At 43.2% G+C, this 15,708-nt stretch overlaps 1 protein-coding gene and 1 long non-coding RNA gene across 2 annotated transcripts; one reads left to right on the top strand and one right to left on the bottom strand.

Moving 5' to 3' along the window:
* Nucleotides 1-13,741: 13,741 nt before the first annotated feature.
* LOC116410321 (serine/threonine-protein kinase mig-15-like) lies at nucleotides 13,742-15,211 on the top strand. The gene is made up of 4 exons (XM_031900573.1): nucleotides 13,742-14,456; nucleotides 14,546-14,671; nucleotides 14,779-14,889; nucleotides 15,028-15,211. The coding sequence occupies exons 1-4, from the start codon at nucleotides 14,439-14,441 to the stop codon at nucleotides 15,124-15,126; spliced, it is 354 nt and encodes a 117-aa protein (XP_031756433.1). The 5' UTR covers nucleotides 13,742-14,438; the 3' UTR covers nucleotides 15,127-15,211.
* Nucleotides 14,631-15,031, bottom strand: LOC116410322. The gene is made up of 3 exons (XR_004222290.1): nucleotides 15,012-15,031; nucleotides 14,749-14,870; nucleotides 14,631-14,665 (listed from the first exon to the last, which is right to left on the bottom strand). It is a non-coding gene; the product is annotated as an uncharacterized LOC116410322 (long non-coding RNA).
* Nucleotides 15,212-15,708: the final 497 nt, after the last annotated feature.

Genomic DNA, 15,708 nt, shown 5'->3' with positions numbered 1-15,708 from the left:
TTTTATTGTTGTGTTAATCATGTTACTTTCTGCACCCCGGTCACAGAGAATAGGCTAATAGTAAAGATGATCGAGCAGCCACAGCACGTACCCATCCTTCATCCTCATCAGTTGGAAGGAAAGTCCACTTCTGGAGTTCTTTTTATATGTTGCAACGTTAAGATCCAAAAATAAATGACAGTTTCCACATTTACCATTTGAATTTCTTATTTAGCATTAAAGTGGATGTTCATCTTTATATTGTACAATTTAGATGGACCTAGGCAGAAGAGGCATGAGTCTAGCATGCAACGGTGGCCCTTCTGCCTATCGCTAGTCCAGGTTTTCATCTCTCTAGGACCGATTGTCACCTTGCAATTTGTCAAGTGGGGGAGGGGATAGGGGCGCCCTAGGTAACCCAGCTAGCTTGGCCCTCCTCTGCAATCATTATGTATATAACGCTAGCAAGTAATACAATATTTGACAATAATTTATAACAAACAGTGGTCTTAACAGTTTAACAAAAAAAAAGTTTAATAGAATGAAAAGAGGACTGGACTTTATTCCCATGTTATCACTATTTTAAACACTAATGCAAAACCAGCAATTATTTTGAGTGTATTTATGTGCAGGGCATTTCCCTTTGTTTTAATGACAAATTTAACTTTCAGATCTTGATGTTTGGATAGCCCAGAAATATACTCAGGCACATTTCATGCATTTATGAATGTTTCAATTGGTTTTTGGGGCTATAATGGGATTGGTCTGTGTTACTGTTTGTAGCATTGCTTGCAGCTGTTGAGTAGAACCTAGCCTGAGCAAAGGCCCATTGTCGGTTTGGGGTACCTGGCTGAGAACCTAACATAAAGAACCTCTAAATAATCATAATCACACAGCTCTGCTCTGTTCCACACCTCTCCCACCATGAAGGAATATCAACAGGTCAGCTGACGTCAGGGCTGCTGCTGTCCCGTTTAACCCTGGGCCCACCAGAACCGCGGGCCACCGAATTTTACCTGGGCCAATCTGACTATGCACCCTTCCACCCACAATTTATTTTGTAATTAAGGGTTGAATCTTAACTCTCAATCTTATTCGATGTGTTTTACAAAATGGGAAATATAAAATATTGGCTAATGCCAGCTTTAAGGCAATGGAAAACAGATTTTGGTTGGAAGTCTAGCAATGGTGCTTCCCTGATTGATAAACAGGCCTCTGACTGTGTTGGAACAAGATTGTGCTTAACCTTAATCTCAGCTCAACCTTAATCTGCGGCACACTGCACTGGAAAAACTGGGAAAAACTAGGCTGACCTGATAGGGAACCCGTGTGCCCGTGTGCCAGAGCCCTAACATTGCAGATAGGGAACATGAACAGGGTCGGACTGGCCCATCTGGATACATGGAAAATCCTGGTGGGCCCCAGTCCTGCTGAGCCCTGCTGACAAAGTACCGTAACCAGTATAAGGCTGAAGTTGCTATAGAAACATGCAAGGTTATCAGGTTGAGCCAAAGAATCTGCAGATTGTAAAAGCCATTATTAGGACCTGGGGTTCTCTGCATGAAAGTAAAAACTCCAAGGGGGAAGGCAAGTGGCCTATCACCTCTAGACTCATGTGGGCACAATCTGCCCTGGCTTAGCCAAAACTGGCACCATTCGGGGTCAGGTAAGGGACTATTAACAAATAAGTTTGGCCTCAGCAGGATGGAAAGACAGATGGACAATTATAGAAACACTTTATATATATACTTTATATTTCTTATGCATTTCTGCACAGATAGTGCTGCAGGCTGCACTGGTAACACCGTCGGGCAGTATTTGACATCACTGGGTTGGGCAGTGGTCAGTCTTGCCTGGTTTTATAAATTATGGAAACCAGGCAGGCAGTTTTGACCTAGATAGCCCTTCCGAAAGCCAGACAGGTTGCACCGGTAATGCGTATCCGTTATCTTCTGGGAAAAGTGAGAGGAAGCTGCTGTTATTAAGCAAATGTGCAATCTGGAATCCCATACATTGTTTGTAGCATTGCTTGCAGCTGTTGAGTAAAACTTGGCCTTTACCCCTCATGTAACTGTAACCCTATTTTGCTACTCAAGGAAATCCTGCCTGATTTTTTGGCTACACCTTCGGCCTTTCTACCTGTCAATTTATCTGCCAGCACTTCTTCTGGAGCAGGGTTTCCAGATTTATTTTTCCAAACCAGACTAAATCAGTTCTAAAACCAGCCCAAAACTAGACAAAAGCCACTTTGAAAGTAGCCCAAAAATAGCTCAATATGCGGCATGAAAACACGTTTTTTAAAAAAAATAAAATAAAAGTATATGTAGGAAAATATGCCTTTTTAAAGTGTATAATCACTACCCATACCCTTTGCCCCCTCTCCAGTTACTGGGATGGCTGATGTTTCCCTGCCCTCTGTGCCCTTCTGTGCCCAGTCCATGCAGGTTATAGTAGTTTTGCTGCTTCAGGTTCAGCAAAGAGGAATAAAAAATGGAGTGTCTGTCTATAATTGCATGCTGGGTTTTGTAGTTTTATATTAATTTTAGCTGTATGCTAATTGTAAGATACAAACTACATTACCCAGCATGCACTGGGATAGGCATGTCAGAGGAAAAAAAACTTTAGCTAGTTTCCAAATTACAAACCCGCCAACCTGGCAACCCTGTTCTGGAGGCCTTCATTCCTGTCAGCTTCTCTGCCAGCACTTCCTATGCAGGCCTTTCCTTCCTGTCAGCTTCTCTGCCAGCGCTTCCTATGCAGGCCTTTCCTTCCTGTCAGCTTCTCTGCCAGCACTTCCTATGCAGGCCTTTCCTTCCTGTCAGCTTCTCTGCCAGCGCTTCCTATGCAGGCCTTTCCTTCCTGTCAGCTTCTCTGCCAGCGCTTCCTATGCAGGCCTTTCCTTCCTGTCAGCTTCTCTGCCAGCGCTTCCTATGCAGGCCTTTCCTTCCTGTCAGCTTCTCTGCCAGCGCTTCCTATGCAGGCCTTTCCTTCCTGTCAGCTTCTCTGCCAGCGCTTCCTATGCAGGCCTTTCCTTCCTGTCAGCTTCTCTGCCAGCGCTTCCTATGCAGGCCTTTCCTTCCTGTCAGCTTCTCTGCCAGCGCTTCCTATGCAGGCCTTTCCTTCCTGTCAGCTTCTCTGCCAGCGCTTCCTCTGCAGGCCTTTCCTTCCTGTCAGCTTCTCTGCCAGCGCTTCCTATGCAGGCCTTTCCTTCCTGTCAGCTTCTCTGCCAGCGCTTCCTATGCAGGCCTTTCCTTCCTGTCAGCTTCTCTGCCAGCGCTTCCTATGCAGGCCTTTCCTTCCTGTCAGCTTCTCTGCCAGCACTTCCTCTGCAGGCCTTTCCTTCCTGTCAGCTTCTCTGCCAGCGCTTCCTATGCAGGCCTTTCCTTCCTGTCAGCTTCTCTGCCAGCGCTTCCTATGCAGGCCTTTCCTTCCTGTCAGCTTCTCTGCCAGCGCTTCCTATGCAGGCCTTTCCTTCCTGTCAGCTTCTCTGCCAGCGCTTCCTATGCAGGCCTTTCCTTCCTGTCAGCTTCTCTGCCAGCGCTTCCTCTGCAGGCCTTTCCTTCCTGTCAGCTTCTCTGCCAGCGCTTCCTCTGCAGGCCTTTCCTTCCTGTCAGCTTCTCTGCCAGCGCTTCCTCTGCAGGCCTTTCCTTCCTGTCAGCTTCTCTGCCAGCGCTTCCTATGCAGGCCTTTCCTTCCTGTCAGCTTCTCTGCCAGCGCTTCCTATGCAGGCCTTTCCTTCCTGTCAGCTTCTCTGCCAGCGCTTCCTATGCAGGCCTTTCCTTCCTGTCAGCTTCTCTGCCAGCGCTTCCTATGCAGGCCTTTCCTTCCTGTCAGCTTCTCTGCCAGCACTTCCTATGCAGGCCTTTCCTTCCTGTCAGCTTCTCTGCCAGCACTTCCTCTGCAGGCCTTTCCTTCCTGTCAGCTTCTCTGCCAGCGCTTCCAATGCAGGCCTTTCCTTCCTGTCAGCTTCTCTGCCAGCGCTTCCTATGCAGGCCTTTCCTTCCTGTCAGCTTCTCTGCCAGCGCTTCCTATGCAGGCCTTTCCTTCCTGTCAGCTTTTCTGCCAGCACTTCCTATGCAGGCCTTTCCTTCCTGTCAGCTTCTCTGCCAGCACTTCCTATGCAGGCCTTTCCTTCCGGTCAGCTTCTCTGCCAGCACTTCCTATGCAGGCCTTTCCTTCCTGTCAGCTCACAGGTATCCACTGCGTCTAGTTCCAAGCTGCTAATTTTCACTGCCCCCCTATTTCACACTTACCAACTTTTCTTATTTCCGTGGGGCAGTTCCCATTCTGAGGGCTTATCACTGCTCATTCCTTTTCCTTCTCACTAGTGGGTTTCCGGTTTGTTACAAATGAGAGAGCAGCGTGTAGTGGATAAGTGGCAGGTGATTAGTAGAACCCGCACCCAGTCCATGTACATTGGCACGAGAAAGGTAATTCTGTGCTGCTGCTTTATTTGCTATATGTGCATTCTGGTTTAGCAAAAGAAACTGCTCAGTGAGGAGCCCCGGCCCACAGTTCGGTAACCCCCACTGTTACTGGGACATGTTATGTGTTTCATTCTCTGGAGCCATTAAAAACTAAAATCACCAGTGCTGAGGGGAGTAAGAAACCAATGCAACTAATAATATTGCACAGTGATATGGTTTTCTAAGTTGTACTTTAGTTTAAATGACTTTACAGTGTTTGGCCATTCTTCAGGAGCCCATGGCCCCCAGCAGGAGGTCAAACATGTAACTGACCCACAGTTAAAGCTGCATTTTTAGCTGCACCGGGCTGATTGGCGCTGTAGCAGTGAGTGTGAAATTTCAAAATGGAATGCAGAATTGTGCTGAGTATATGGGATTAACGGTGCTGCCATAGTGTCTTGCTGTCTTTCTCTATAAGCGATCAGCAAACTGAGGGGATTGATTCTGCTGTAACTCTGCATTTATAAATCCATTATCTGGTGTTTCCCATAGGCCTCATCCCCTGCTGTCCTCATGGAGACTGATTATTACACATGGTGGGCCTATGGGAGGTGAGAGGGTTGTAGCCAGTTTGTACCCCTCACCCCATTGTGCTGGATATAGGGTGACAGCTATGAGCCATGGGTTACTTGCAGCCCTTGCCATTGCTGTCAGTGGGAAGCTGCTCTCAACAATCACTTTCTCTGCTTTAGCCTTTAATTAAAAATTGCCAAATGTAGAGATGAGTTACTAAATAACTCACCCTGAATCTACCACTTCTTTACGGAAGTGCTCCCTATAGGAAGTGTCTGCATCAGACTAAAATACCTAAATAATTATATATATATATATATATATATATAGACTGCTTTAGGAATAAAGTCAATGCAAGAATAAAAGTGTTAATCCCTACCCCTTGATATGTCACAGAACAAATATAAGAAAGTCTCCTACTACTATTTAACATTCTTTTCTGTGTAGCAGCGTTGTTACCCTCTGGCACCCCGGCCCTAACAGCAGGTTGCCCAGTCACTTGCAGCATATCCGACGCTGAGCCAGAGAGTGGCTGTGACACTGTGAAATGCGAATGGCTCCTCATGATCTGATTCTGCAGGGCAGGACAACCCATTTAAGAGCAGCTTTGTTAGAGATTCCAATCAGAACAGTCTCGGACTCCATCAGGATAGAAAATTGCCTCTTTAACTCTCATCACGCATCAAATAAAGGTAAAACCATTCCTCACTAGCAATATCTCTTATTTAATCTCAAAATACTACACATCATTTACAGGAAATATTAATCAGGCTTGCATTTAATAGAAGGAAATCATCTGTCACATTGAATCTGACCCATTAGAACTCATTTCTGTGCCTTAGAGCTCCCCATTGCTTGCATCTTCCATTAATGGAAGCAAATGGTACTGGACACAATAATTATTATTTAGTTGTATTAGTAGTAATGATATAATAATTATTAATTAAATTAATTTGTGGTAGAAGCTGCAATCAATAAGCAAGCACTCAGAGAAATTATTGGTATACCTTAACCTTGTGTTCATCATTTTGAAGGCATTCAAAGACCTCAGAGTCTCACCAGTAAATCCCAAATCACTCATTACCTCCTCTCTTGTTAGTTTGTTCCAGACTGTGAGTGGCCTGACAGTGGAGAAACCCTTCCTGTACTGACCACATAATTGCCTTTCCCCTAGTTTCAATTGGATGTCCAAAATGAAGAGCATTAACCTTTTTATTTTGACCTTTTATATTTTTAGATATAATGATCATCGTCTTATTTTTCGCGTCTTAATGCATAATTCACTAAAAGGATATTTGCGTTAATTTAGACGCGATGCTGTTTGCGTTATTTAAGTCGCGAAGACTATTTTCATGCGATACTAGTCCTTCTCACTAGTGGGTTTCTGGTTTGTCGTGCCATCACAAATGAGAGAGCAGCGTGTAGTGGATAAGTGGCAGGTGATTAATAGAACCCACTCCCGCACCCAGTCCATGTACATTGGCACGAGAAAGGTAATTCTGTGCTGCTGCTTTATTTGCTATATGTGCATTCTGGTTTAGCAAAAGAAACTGCTCAGTGAGGAGCCCCGGCCCACAGTTCGGTAACCCCTACTGTTACTGACATGTTATCAGGCTTCTCATTTGAGATGTGTTTAATTCTCTGGAGCCATTAAAAACTAAAATCACCAGTGCTGGCGGCAGTAAGAAATCAATGCAACTAATAATATTGCACAGTAATACAGTTTTCTAAGTTGCACTTTATTTTAAATGACTTTACAGTGTTTGGTCATTCTTCAGGAGCCCATGGCCCCCAGCAGGGGGTCAAACATGTAACTGACCCACAGTTAAAGCTGCATTTTTAGCTGCACCGGGCTGATTGGCGCTGTAGCAGTGAGTGTGAAATTTGAAAATGGAATGCAGAATTATGCTGAGTATATGGGATTAACGGTGCTGCCATAGTGTCTTGCTGACTTTCTCTATAAGCGATCAGCAAACTTAGGGGATTGATCCTGCTGTAACTCTGCATTTATAATCTCCTTTCCCCTAGTTTCAATTGGATGTCCAAAAAGAAGAGCATTAACCTTTTTATTTTGACCTTTTATATATTTATATATAATGATCATTAGGGTTGATTCACTAAAGTGCGATAAAACGAGAGCTATTTATAGCATGCGTTAAAAATGTTATCGCGTCTTATTTGACGCAAAGTGCGCTAATTAGCGCAGCGCGCTACTTATCACGCGCACGCCATATTAGCCATACGCACCATTACGTTCGTAAAACTACTTTTTTTGAAAATGACCATTTCACTGCAAACTGGAGGCTGCATCACTCTAGGGCAAACACAGACTTGAATAAATCCCACTGCAAAGTCCATATTGTGTTGCCAAAAGCTCATGAACTGTACTTTTCTATAATTACCGCCTGCCTCAAGTAGTTGTTAATTTTCGCACAGACTAATGCGATATTTAGCGCGTCTAAGTGTTTGTGAATCATGCGTTAGTATTATTTCTGCGCAAGAATTAATGCAATGCGGTAAAATTAACGCAGTCGGTTGCACGCTATTTAACGCACGCGATATGCGACTTAACCCATGCGATAATACTTTAGCTAATCACGTTTTTTTTTCACGTCAATGTCATCATTTTACAGGAGATGGAATCAATGTTTAGTTTTTAATATTCACTTATTTATGTGCAGCACAAATCTCCTGTGCCTTTTGTTTTGCACTAAAAATCAAATAATGGGCAGTGCTCTTTGCCTTTTGGCTTCATACATTTCCCAAAATGCGTTCCAGTATGCTAGCCAGATATGTTCCTATGTGTGTTTGCTGAGTACAACCATAGGGTTGCCAAGTCTGTAGAGCAGCAGACGTCACAGAATCCATGATTATTTATCAGTGGACTATTGCATCCACTATTTGTGTTGCAGCTGATTTTATTTATTACCTACTTTTAGCGCAGTGTTATTACTACGTATACAGAATCCATGAAGCCATTTTACAGGTCGCCTGTCCAGGTTATAGGCAGCAAATAACAACCCCTAACATATCACTGTGCAGAAGGGGTGCTGCAAATGTTCATGATCAGAGTTGGCCAACCTGGAGGCTTGTGGGCAAGATGCTTAATGGAGATAGTTAAACACCGCTGGTCTGGATTCTGTGCACAGAACCATACATTTCCCAGTCCTGAATGGTAATGGGGCTCATTTACCTTTGCCCTGGGAAAATATGCCTGAGGCAAAGGGACCATCTGTAGTGTAGTGAAGGCAGTTATATTGAAGATGTAATAAAGGTGGAGATTTAATTTAAACACTACCTAATTCTGCTAAAAGCATTAGCAATTGGTCAGGTTGTGCCAGTATTTATTTCTTTCCCATAGTACCCATCTCTGCATATGAATAGAACCTCTTGCTGTTCCCTGGATATGGAATGTAAAAGACCTTTTCCCCTGTTGTTTGGCAGGTGCAGCGTTTTGAATCTGCTCATCGGGAAAGGAATGGAGACTGCACATGGGGCAGCAGCTTATATACAACCCACACTTTCTAATCACCCTTCCACATGGCAGCCTGACCCACAATGCCCTACATGCACATCTGGAAGGAGGCTTACCCATTGGAGGACAGCCAGCTATACTCTTGTAACCACCATCCGCATCACTGAGCAGCACTGCGCCCGTAGCCCACCTTCTTGCCTCTCTGTGCCCTCAAGGCCTATTCCTCAGCACCCAACCTGCAAGCTTTCATCCTAGTGGCATCAATCACCAATTGATTGTGGCCATCAGTCCCCATCTCTTACCTTCCCCAACTCTCAGTCAGACTCAGTTCAAAACAATGTTCCCATCCTATTTGTACATCATAGCAGCTCTGCTTACATGAGATTTCCAATGAGCCCTACTAAACCCAACCAGTATCCACACAGTGAGAACTCAAGAATACTAAGAAGGTCAAAGAAAATCAAAGATTCAGACCTATTTCAAAGAAAACTGAAAGACATGGCTTTTAATACATTTTCTATGGCACAATAAAATAAGGATATTTATGAAATCATGGAGACTTGGGTGCCATTTAAGCAGTCAAACAACCATCACTTCTAATGAGTTTTGCATGTTTGGTTTAAATCGTCTTTGGCCCTGTGATCTGCTGCTATAGTAAATCTAGTGAGGTGACTTTATACAACGTGCAAATACACATTCAGTATAGAGGCTTAGAACAACGAATACACACAACTTGTGGGGGCTCATTTATAAGTACCAGGCAAATGTGCATGTGGCAATAACCTGTAGCAACGTATCAGTGACTGCATTTTTTCAGTCAATTGGTGGTTGAATAGTGAAAACAAAAATCTGATTGGTTGATATTAGTGATGGGCGAATCTGTCCTGTTTCGCTTTGTTGAAAATTTTGCAAATCTTTTTATAATCCACCACACGACAAAAAATTGTCATGCGCATAAAAAAATGTCGTACAGCAAAAAAATTAATGCACAATGTTGATTAAAAACAAATGTCAATCTCCAATAGTGTGTAAAAACACTTAAAAATGTATTTATTAAAACACTACTTTTAAGTGAGGCATATCAGGCAAATGTTATGGTAATTAACACTGCCCTTTGGTTAATACATGGTAATTCCATGTATTAAAGCTCTAATGTGCCTATGTATAAACCTGCAAATACAGAGTTACCCCCAGCATTTACTCCAAATTTTGCATCTCTTTGTAATTGGTGGAGGAACAAAGCCTTCCTGTCTGTGTTATCTTTCTTCCCTATTAATGACAGTGACATAGAGGGTAACTGTTAGCAGCCAGGCAGGCAAAATACCTACATGGTGGCACTTCTACTGTACATGTATATGTGCTTTTAATCCTTAGCCCCTTAAGCTGGGGGCACTGCCCATGACTGTGTCTCATGTACCCCTATAGGGCTGTACAGACACTCAGATGCTGGCAGGTGGACTCTGAACCAACTCTGGTGTTATTTATTATCTCACGACCATTCAGGGGCAAAATACCCACAGTTACAATAGATATTGCTCCCTATCAAATTTAGTAATGTATGTAAGAGCACCAGGAATGTAGCTGTGAATAAACACTTTCCCGGCAAGCAAAGTGGCAAGCAATATGGCAACTTCTACTAATATGCCAGATGAAAGCGTGTTGCAAAGTGTAACCTTACAGTAGTTGGTCTGTTTAATAGGAAAATAAATAATCGACCACAACCATAAATATAAAATGGTTTATTTCTCTTTACTGTAACTCTAATATCCCTGTGATTAAAACAGGGGTATCCAATGGTGTCTATAATTTTATGTTTCTGCTCAGGGGTACGAGAAAGATGGAAATGTTCAGCCCAGGTGGGAGAACTCATCGCTGGAGACGAATAATGGCAGAAATGAAATAGGCATCTGGGGTATTAGCTTTGGTTTTACACATATTCTTTTATTTAATAAATATAAAACTCTATTATGAGGGCTGGGTTGGTAGGAAGAATTGGGGAACAATGAGCCTACAAACCTCTCAGCATAGATACATGGAAGTATATAGAATAACATTTGGTATCCACATTCTTCTAATATATTGATATTCCCATTGCTTACTGTAAGTCACACTGTATTTAAAAGTGTCTGGTTTGTATGATTTTAAGCTACAAGTCTCAAAGCTGCTATTTCACAGCCACCAACTGTCACTGTGGCACTGCCATAAGTCTGATGTGTGACTGAACCATTGTGATGCCCTTAAGTTTAACCGTTTTAACTGTCATTTGGTTGCTAGAGTGTCCGTTATTAACGGCTTTTCTCACTTTCATTTCTGGGATCAGAGGTAAGTGGAGCGTGCCACACGCTGGGGGGAACATTTTAGGAAAATAATGACATAAATGCAGAAAATTGGTATTCAATTGCATCACTAGGTAGCGCCTGGGATATTAGCCTTGGGTTTGCATAGAATTTTTCAAATTTAATACATAAATACATACATATAAAACAGGACTATTGGAGAGTAGCGGTTGGGGGAATAAATAGGGGAGCAGGGAGGCTACAGACCTCTCAGAATAAATACAAAAAGCATAAAATAACATTTGGGATTCAGATTCCTCTTCTAATATTAATATTTATGTTGTTTTTAATTTTGCTTTTTATTAAAACAAGTTTGGAAATTATTAAGGGCAAAGTCTGACAGTGTTTGGGATGACAGTTGGCCACTTGGTGTTCAGGTTCTGCCTCCAATGCTCTTAATATTCATATTTCTTTCTCTGTTTCTTACTTTGTACATAAAACTGCCTTCTTTAAAAAGCTTTTAAGCATAAAGTTTCAGAGTTGCCATTTTGCAGGCATTAATGGGCCACTGATGCTGTCTGAGGCAGTTAATGACAGGCAGCCATTGCTTGTCTGAACTCTCAGCATCCACTATCAAGTCTTTCAGCCTGTAGTCCTGTAACTGTTTCTGACCTACAACTCCCATCATCCCCTATCAGACCTGCAGCTTGTGGCCCTTGTCCTGTGGTTGCTAGGGTCCCATTCAGCTCAGCATTATTTATATACATGTTGGATCTTGGTAGCCAGTCATAGGTAAAATCTTAAACTCAAATGTGTTTGGCTGCAACCCATTTAGGTATATTAATCTTTACTATAGAGGTGGGTGGAGCATACAGACACTCATACAGGGGATACATTAATGTGCTCCATCATTCCCAATCCAACTACTGTTCTCTTTCATGAAATCCAAAACAAGTACCTGTAATCCTCTCCCTTCCTTTTTATGGGATCCCCTCTGCTCTGAGAGCTGCCATTATTGCTATTTCCCTTCTGTGCAAGTTGAAATCCCCCTACCCATGTATTGGTACATCCTGTTAAACAGTCAGAATCTCAGTATCCTATGCTAGTAATGATATCATCACCTGGACTGGTGCAAGTGAAGGGGGGGGGGTGATGATGCCTAGTAACATCTGAGAGCTTTATGTTATGTAGCCATGATCTCCCACAGGGGAGCCCCACCAATCACTGTTGGCGTATGCTGGTACCCAAAGGTGCATGCTGGGGGTTGCTAATAAGAAATGCCTTCCCTGCTTCAACTGTGTCCATTCTCATGGGAAACCCCAAAAGCTACAGTAATGCAAAGCCGGGGAGGTTTAAATGAACGAAAGATCTGACCCCTATAACAGACTGTTAGATTTAGATGGGACAGATCAGCATGTCCCCTCTCTATCCAGCATCAGTTTATAGGCACAGCTATTAGTTTCCTAGGAATTCCGCTCTGCCTGGAGCTTTGTCCATAGTTATTTAGCACAGAACTACAGCTCCCAGCATGCCCTGAAAGCCTTTGCAGCTGCCTTCTGAACTAAGAAACACAAGCAGGGGGTCAGTACAACATGGCATAGATTTTTTAGTGGTTACTGGGCTGCATCTGCCACTGTCAGCCGTTTCTTACCCCTGGGTGCTATGTATATATATGTGTGTTCCTTACCCTGGGTGCTATGTATATATATATGTGTGTTCCTTACCCCTGGGTGCTATGTATATATATATGTGTGTGTTCCTTACCCCTGGGTGCTGCCATATGTATACTGCCAGGCATGACGGCACTGGGTAACTTTGGAAACTGGGAATTGTAGTATAACAGGGCAGGTGTCTATGCCAGTTTTTTCCTGACCTAAGGGATAAAATACTCCCAGTATTATCCAACATGTGGCCCCCAAGCTGCTGCTGAACTACAACTCCCAGCATCCTTATCAGCTCTCCCACCATTGGGCCTTAGTTATATGGTGGTGATAACATTGGGCTGTAAGGCTGTTTTTCATCAGCAGGGACTGGGCATTATGTTCTAATAGAAGGAAGGATGGTGCCAAATACAGGGAAATGCTGCAACCTGTTTCACCATAATTTAAAGGGGAACTTCACCTTTAATGCCGTTATTGCTGCAGAAGCCAGCAGCATGATTTTTGCTAACCTGAAATAATGTCACATTACACAGAAATCAGATTTCAGAAATTTGAATGAAAATATCATAGAGAATAAATATCAGGTTTTTTTTTTTGTAAAATGAAAGGATTGGTCAGGGAGGGAATAATGTGAATATAATGCAGTGTATCCTGATCTGTATAGCAGAGAGGGCCGGACCATGGAACTTATATCTTTTCATTTCTGTCCCCCCATACAGTGAAATTGTGCGACAAAGCGATTTCTGAGCGATTTCAAAGCGATTTCAAAGCTTTTTCAGAGCGATTTTCAGTGATTTTCCTGAAATTTTCAGCTTTTCTTTGGAAAAAACATCTTCCATTGATATCAGCTGATTTTTTTTTTTTTTTAAACCCAACTGCTCTTTTAAGAGCAAAACCACTAGGGCGCAATGCCATTCTGCGCCCCCCGGAGGAAGGTAAGGCTTCTGCTATGGATTTCATTTGACTCAAGGGTTTTGGTGTAAAGAATAGAATGTTAACCCATTTAGTGACACACAGAGCAGTGTTCTGCCCATATGGGGCTCTTTAATGAGCCTGAATAAATATCTGGTTCTATATGGGGCCAATTTATCCCAGAATCAGACACTTTATCAGACAGTTCTTTAATATCCAGGGGTGTAACTATAGAGAAAGGAGACCCTGTGACTGCTGGGGGCCCAGGGGGTGTAGGGGGCACAGTGGGGCAAAGACTAATAAGTTGGTTCTTGAAAACAGTCTCATTCCCAAGGTTTAGAGGGCCCTAAAGTGACTTGCTATGGGGCCCAGTAACTTCTAATTACACCACTGTTCCTATCTGTTACTTACTGAGTATCCTATCTCTTACTGAGTAATAACTTTGGGGGAAGGGCATGTTCCACAAGGGGTAGTACCATTTTGTTACTCAGCAAGTGTTGGGCCTAATAATGTCCCTTTAAACTAACAGAATCTTTTCATTTTCCCTCAGCGAACAGCTGAATTCGGACGCCTCTCCGAAATTTATAAGGTGAGTAGGAAAGAGGGTGACATACATGACCAACACCCTGTAGGGACTGCTAGAGCATGGAATTTGGGTGTTGGTTTGGTGATACCCCCCCAGTTTTATGAACCTCACACCTGCCAATTGCCTCTGTCTCTCATGTGTTTCTCATGCCCCTCCTTCCCAAAAGTCCCTCTCCTTCCTATCTGCCCCCATTGTAGTTAATACATATTTTTTACCTCGTGGAATATTATGTTATCAATAAAATCCCCTGTTAATTCTATTTATCTGTTTTTCCCAGCCTCCTGATGGTCGGCTGACCAAGGAGATGCAAATCGGAGAGGGCGGCACTGGAGCCGTGTTCATGGTAAGGGACCAACCAAATTCCTAGAGAGCAGGGGGAGCTGAAAGCAAGTTGAAAGTGCTATCACTATCCCTGCTATGCACATGATTACATTCCTTAATAACTCAATATTTCTGTCAGTTTGTTCCCAATATGAGTCTTGATATTTCCAGCTAATACTGAATGTCAGTTACACCTTTCTGTGTGTGTTACAGGGCCATCACCATCGCAGAGGTAAGGTAGCCGTCAAGATGGCCAACATCACTCGGGTAAGGTTTCTTTATAGTTCCTTTCTCCATATCATCCCTATTGTGTGGCTGCCTATGTGAGCTAAAGGATTTCTATTTTTCCTCTCCAGGATGAGGAGTCAGTCTGCCGAGAGGTAAGCTTTCTCCTGAAGTTCAGCAGGCACAGGAACATCGCCTCTTACTATGGAGCTTATTACCACCCTGCTCCAAACGAGGAGTCATCGGAGTATCTGGAGGTAAGAAATTGTTTGTTGCATCACATTCATCCCTTATGTGCCAAAGAGATCTCCATTGGAGGCGATAAAATACATACACGGCCTGAAATCATTCCTTCCTATTGCAGCTTGTCCTTGAGTACTGCAGCGGCGGCTCCCTGTACGACCTGATCGACAGCACCGAAGGCCAATCCCTGAAGGAGACCTGGATTGGCTATGTCTGCAGGGAGGTATTGAAGGTAAACTTGGATTCACTCCTTAAAGACTCTTCTATTATTTTGCTTTACATTATCCTACATTGTGTTACACGCTCTTTGTTAGGAATATTTAACCAAATGTCTGTTATATTCTTATAACCTACATCTCAATCTCCCCAGGCTCTCAACCACATTCACCACCACCGGGCCGTTCACAGGGACATCAAGAGCCCCAACGTGATGCTCACCGAGAAGGGGAACATCAAACTCAGTGAGTAAAACTTATAGTTGTAAGATGAATGGATGGGGGGAAGCTTCTGTGGATATAAAGTACAGAGGGTATCATGATACAGGTTTCTATCTTATTGCCCTTAAAATGAATTCATTTTCCATTTATATATTTATTCTGTCATTTCAGTCGATTTTGGACTCTGCTGGGACCTGGACCCACAGACAGGGAAGTGCAAGCAGACCGATGGGACTGCGCACTGGATGGCGCCCGAGGCCTTTAGGAGGAGGGACAGGGAACCAGAATTCGACACCAAAGTATGTTGTAGAAGCAGTAGGAGGACCCAATGGCATTTATGTGTCTGCACAAATGGGTGCTGCATTCAGTAAAGGCCAATTCAGTTACATGAGTGCTAAACATGAAGCCATTGGGAACCCCCAGGTAACAAGTAACTAAATCATACGCTAACCCAATTCTATCCTAATGCTCTTTGGTGTCTTCTTTTCCAGTGTGACATCTGGTCCCTTGGAATCACTGCCATCGAAATGGCCGAGGGAGAAACACGTAAGTGAATCACAACAATTGTGGGTTTCTGTACATTGTAACCAAGGAATTGTTACCCAGTCTGGCAA

Source organism: Xenopus tropicalis, chromosome 4, assembly GCF_000004195.4.
Source record: "Xenopus tropicalis strain Nigerian chromosome 4, UCB_Xtro_10.0, whole genome shotgun sequence".
In the NCBI taxonomy this organism is placed as follows: Eukaryota; Metazoa; Chordata; class Amphibia; order Anura; family Pipidae; genus Xenopus; species Xenopus tropicalis.
Note: the sequence above shows the minus strand (reverse complement) of the source record. Positions and strands in the feature narration are given on the sequence as shown.